The sequence below is a fragment of the Anomaloglossus baeobatrachus genome, chromosome 7, assembly GCF_048569485.1.
Source record: "Anomaloglossus baeobatrachus isolate aAnoBae1 chromosome 7, aAnoBae1.hap1, whole genome shotgun sequence".
NCBI lineage: Eukaryota > Metazoa > Chordata > Amphibia > Anura > Aromobatidae > Anomaloglossus > Anomaloglossus baeobatrachus.
In genome coordinates this window covers 175,036,432-175,042,431 of record NC_134359.1, presented here as the reverse complement: position 1 = coordinate 175,042,431, position 6,000 = coordinate 175,036,432, and the positions used below count along the sequence as shown (strand labels likewise).

Sequence of the window (6,000 nt, the reverse complement as noted above, 5' to 3'; positions counted from 1 at the left end):
TTATTTTAATTTAGATATTTGCCACGACAGGGTTTTTTTTTTATATCTAATGACAACTTTTATGTTTCTATTGTAATGGAAATCAAATTATGTAAATGTTTTCCACAGTATTCTGTATTTATGTTGCATTACTGATATAAATGTCTTGTGAATATTGGGCAGAATTGCCCGTCTTGCTATAATAGTGATAGCTGAAACAGAATTAAATACCTGTAAGCCAGAGTACATGTATTTTAATAAATGTAATAAAAGTTACATTTTAGTCGATATACAAAATTCCTCTTCAATGAGCACTTTTCCATAAAGCAATTACAAGTAAACTGCTGACTAATTACTAATGAAGGCACCAAAGGCTTTACTTGGAAACAGGCTGTGGATGCTTTCGCTCAGAACATCTTGAAACCACATGACATACTTTGTTGCTTTCAGGTTAATTGAAAAAAAAAAAATGCAGTGTATATATACTATATATATAATAAAACATAACTACAACATATTTATTGAAAATTTTCAATTCACTTTATCTTTAAAACTATAATAACAATCTGCAAATATCTAATCATAAGAAAATTCAGAATAGGCTCCAGCAACAGTTGTACTATATAAAGCATGACAATGAATGTAGAAAAAGAGAAAATGTAATGAAATAAGGTACTCTGTATAAATGAAGTTGTCCAAAGGCCACAACTAAAATTGAAAAGGGAAGTTGAAGCCTTGCTGTAATCTTCAACAGTTTGCTGCAAAAGAAACAAAATAATGATAAAAGTAACTAGAATAAAAATAAATCATAAAATTTGATCATCATCTTTGCCACTGAATTTAATTATTTGGCTATATGCACACGCTGCGTTTTTTGGTGCAGTTTTGTTGTCAGAAAGTTCTGACTTTTGACTTCCCAGAAAAGTCTATGAGAATTCACATTTGCTGCGCGCACATTGCAGTTTTTTGTTTGCAGTTTATTTGTCACAAACGTCTGACAAAAAAATGCAGCATTTTCATTCTTTTTGCATTTTGTCCCTGTGTTTCTCACTAGTGATGGGAGGATTCGCAGATCAATTCCCTGCCAACTTGGGGTCAGTAGGGGATTGATCCCCGGTATCTGGCTGGATGCCGTTAACCATATATTCTATGTGGATCAGAATCCGGCACAAAGAGGGTAGGAGCAAGCGCCTCATACTCACCGATCACTGGCGTGGCTGTAACACTGCTCCCGCGGCCTCTCGTGCTTCTTTCGGGGCTGCTCATTAGGCTTATACATATTCACTGCTTCCCCTGCCTACCGGAATCTGTGATTGGTTGCAGTCAGTTGCGTCCCTAAACTGAGTGACAGCTGTCTGACTGCAACCAATCACATATCCTGGTGGGCAGGTCTATATCGTACAGTAAAATAAATATGTAATAATTAAAAAAAAAATGGCGTGCGGTTCTCTCAATTTTGATACCCAGATAAGATAAATCCCCACAGCTGAGGGCTGGTATACTCAGACTGGGGAGGTCTATGGTTATTATGCCGTCCCCCAGCCTAATAATATCAGTCTGCAGCCACCTGGAATTGCAGCATCCATTAGATGCGACAGTCCCGTAACTTTACCCGGCTCTTCCCGATTGCCCTGGTGCAGTGGCAATCAGGGTTATAATAACTAATAGCAGCCCATAGCTGCTACTAAGTCCTGGATTAGTAATTGCAAGCGCCAATGAGACACCCCCATCACTAATCTGTAAGTGAATGTAAATAAACACAAACACCAAAAAAATCCTTTATATGAAATATAAGACAAAAAGCACCCTCTTTCACCACTTTATTAACCCCGCAAACACTTCTCCAGGTCCGACGTAATGCACATGAGGTCCCACGATGCTTACAGCACTGCTACATCTGACAATCACAGTGAGTGCCATAGAACATGACTGCACTCTGTGAGGTTTACGCCGCAACTGAAGTGAGCCGTGTGATCAACGGTACGTCACTCAGGTGAGTCCCCCACCTGCGGCTCACTTGCAGTCATTCGGTGATTTGCTGGAGGACTCCAGCTGTGACCGCAGATCACCTGAGTGATGACCCTGCTGATTGGGCAGCTTACTTCGGTCACGGCCTGAACCTCAGAGTGCGCAGACATGCTCTATGGCGCTTGCTGTGATTGCCAAATGTAGTAGTGCTGAAAGTGTTGTGGGATCTCGTGTGGATTACGTCGGACCTGGAGGGGTGTTTTGGGGGTTAATAAAGTGGTGAAACGGTGCTTTTTTGTCTTTTATTTCAAGTAAAGGATTTTTTGGATGTTTGTTTGTATTTATTTCTTTTCACTTACAGATTAGTGATGAGGAGGTGTCACAGACGCCTGCCATCACTAATCTACGGCTTAGTAGCAGCTGTGGTCTTGTATTAACTCCTTATTCCAGTTGCTACCGCACCAGGGCAACGGAAACAGCCGGGTCCAGTGCTAGAATAGGCGCATCTTATGGATGTGCCACTTTTGAGGCAGCTGTGGGTTGCAGTTGTTAGGCTGGAAAGGGACAAATAACAATGACCCTTTCCACCCTAAAATCAGCCCCCAGTTGTCTGCTGTACCTTGGCTGGTTTTACAAAAATTGTGGAACCCCATGTCACTTCATTTTTAGTTAAAAAAATAAATCAAATATTAAAAAAAAAATATGGGATCCCCTCTATTTTTCATAACCAACCAAGGTACAGCAGACAGCTGAGGGCTGCAGCCTGCTGGATATGAAAAATGGGAGGGACCCCAAGTCATTTTTTTTTACCAAAAAAAAAAAATTAACACACAGCTGGCCAAGCTAGCTATTCCTCTATCAAGCTATTCTGTTTTTTTCTATCTTTTCTAGCTGTTCTTTCTTATTATCTATTCTATATGTTCTTTCTATCTATCCTGCATGTTCTTTCTATCTATCCTTTCTATTTTTTTCTATTTATCAATTATCCTATCATATTTTGAGTCTCCTTTAAAAAACGAGGCAAATTTGGCAAAAACGCACCATCATTACAAGCGTTTTTTTTATATTTACAAGCTCTCTGTGACAAAGTGCAGTTTTAGTTGCAGTTAAAACTGCAGCGTGTGCATATAGCCTATATGCAAGTAAAAATGTTACACATGGGAGAAGAGAGCTATTTATTTTGTATGTGAATATTGTAACTAAACATTTTCTAAATTCTGTTACATCAGAATTACCAGAAATTTGGGACCCTTCAATGCCTAAAAATACTAATTATAGATTATCAGTATTAAACCTCATAACTGAATGTATCAGATTACTTGATTAGTGATTTATTTTGATTTTAATACTAAACAAAATTTCTTTTTTCTCTCTTCATGGCACTCAAGACTTGGTGAACTTAGATTTAAAGGTGCATTCTCAGACTCTAATACGGATATTCTTAAAGAAGTTGTCCAGTTATCAAAACTGGTTTTTTTTCTCATAAATCTTGATAATATGTGCCTCTCCACACATCTATTATGTTATTTCAGCAATATTACCTTTTATCGTGCTCTAGCAGCTCATCCTCATTCCTGGTGCTTCAAAACGTCTCCCTGTCCACTGGTCCTCGGGCTACCTTGGCTCCTATTTCTATAAGCCTGCCCTGGACTGATAATCCAGAGAGGTGCTCCACTGGGGGCAGAATTTCTGCATGAAATGTCTGATTCCTGAAGCCTCAGTGATGTCTACCCTAGAAACCGGCGACGTCTGCCTTTCAGGTTTCACGAAGAGGTTTCTCAAGCAACAGCCATCTTCCCTACCCCTTCCACTAGCCATTCCTATAGCTATCAAGAACATCTTTACTGGAGAAATAACTTACTTCAGACCTAATGCAGAGGGGAAATAAGGGGGGTACTGTAGTGCTGGTGTCCCTTCACATCCCTGCCTCTCCCCAGCAGAAATGCCGACTCACTGCTGCAGCTGGGCTGTGTCCTCCCCGCACTCCCACAGCTGTTCACATGTTTGCTCCTGCTTGCTCCTCCTCGTGGGCCCTGTGCACCAAGCACAGATCCTTCAGGTAGTAAGCTTAGGGCATGTGCCTGCACACCTGCTCTACTCTTGAAGAACCAGTGCACCATTTCCCGCAAGTGCCTCTCAGCCTATGGGGTCAGTTGACAGGGAAAGGACGGTTCATTCTAAAAGAAGCCAGTGAAGGCCTAGTGAGTGAACATGACAGATGTGTTGCCGGAAGGTCATGATAGTCACATACAGTGAATGGTTAGAGTTAACGGAGCAAAGGAAATAAAAGGCAAGTTAGTGTGATTTTCAAAGGAGGTCGGAGACACATGGTGTCAACAGCATTGTACCTAGAGGCCGATTCTTGTAAGAAATGGCTACAGGAGCCAGAGTACCGAATCCTTATATACAGGCCCCTTAATAGTCAATATACTGGGTTAATCTTAACTCGCGTGTGGCATAGTCAACCAACCTAGTGGTGTTTCGATAGATGTCTGGGTGTGCTTAGCTTCAGTCATTATGGGACCCCTGAGGAGAATGGATGTGGGACTGCAGGACAGAAGAACACATACTGCAAAAACAACCCAGGAAATTTGTGAGGCAAAGAAGTGAAATATTCTCCAAAGGCAGAGTCAATCACCAGATCTGAACCCCATCTAGCATGTATTTCACATGCTTCAGACTAAACTTAAGGTAGAAACAACCACAAATAACCAACCAAGTCAGCTGCAGTAGAGGCCTAGCAAATCATCAGGAAGGAGGAAACCCAGCGTTTGGTGACGTTAATGGCTTTCAAACTTCAGTCTCTCATTGCCTGTAAAGGATACTTTATAAAGTATTAAAAATTAATATTTTATTTATGGTAAAGTACCTTGTCCAATTACTTTTAAGCTCCTGAAATGAGGAGGTTTTGTAGAAAAGTGGTTGCAATTCCTAAACCTGCCACAGGATATTTTTGTCCAACCTCTTTAATTAAACCGGTGAAACTCTACACTTCAATTGCATCACAGATGTTTCATTTTTAATCATAAATAGTAGAGTGCATAGCCCAAATCACAAAGATTCAGTCACTGTCTAATGATTTCTGGTAGTAACTGTATGTAATACATTTTTATTTTTAAAGCCTTACAATATTAAAAGGGGTTTTTGGACTTCCTGTTCCTGCGCTGGCTGAAGAGGAGTGAAAGTGAGGAGCTCTGCAGTACCCTGACCGAAAATCACCCCCCACACAGCAAATACCGAGAATCCCCCACATAGATAGGGCATGTTACGGTTGCTGTGGTACTGGAGACTATGTTCGGATTTCTTGCTACTGCACATGTGCGAGCACTGGAGACTAAGTCCTATCTTGGAGCCATTGCACATGTGCGGGTGACATCATCGCTGACACGAGGTCACATGTCTCTGACACCTTCTAAGCTGATTGGCCGCTGGTCATGTGCTTGTGACACGTGGTCACATGTCTCTGACACCTTCTATGCCGATTGGTCGCAAGTCATGTGCTTGTGACGCTTTGCTCGGTGATAGGCCAGCGTGACGTCATTGCTGTCATTCTGGCAGCGGATTGGCTCTGGTGTCCTCCATCTTGGATGAAACAACAGCTTTAGAATGCACAGCCAAGGAATTCAGATAATGACCATGAAATGGGGGTGCACACGTCAAGCAAAACACATTTTGGACAGGAGAAACAAGAAGCTTGACCATAAAGGCACTCACTCCACAAGGTATATAAAGGGTTAAAAAACAATTTTATTTGTGTACAAAATATTAAAACCAACAATAACAAACATGATAAAGTGCACAAAGTGTGATAAAGCACCAAAGACAACAAGCAATACCCAGTTGGTCTTCCTATAAAATTATTTATAATGAATTTTCCATAAGGTTCACAGGGATTGGATCTATATGAAAAATTTTTTTTGAATATCAAGCCATTTACTTCATATCAAAAAGCACTGGAATTCAAACAATACAGTACAGACTTAATAACCTAATCATCAGAGGATAATATAGTACACTGATACTAGTACCTATAAGTCCTTGACTGGACCCCAG

General features: G+C 40.7%; 1 protein-coding gene across 6 annotated transcripts in view; it reads right to left on the bottom strand.

Annotated features, from left to right (window-relative positions):
• Positions 1-218: 218 nt before the first annotated feature.
• The window catches only part of PGAP1 (post-GPI attachment to proteins inositol deacylase 1), a 1,652,111-nt gene continuing 1,646,329 nt past the window's right edge, over positions 219-6,000 (bottom strand). For all 6 annotated transcript variants that reach the window (XM_075317804.1, XM_075317801.1, XM_075317803.1 and 3 more), the window contains one exon: positions 219-737. In XM_075317804.1, coding sequence (XP_075173919.1) covers positions 599-737 — 139 coding nt within the window. In that variant the 3' untranslated portion in view covers positions 219-598. The remainder of the gene's footprint in view (positions 738-6,000) is intronic.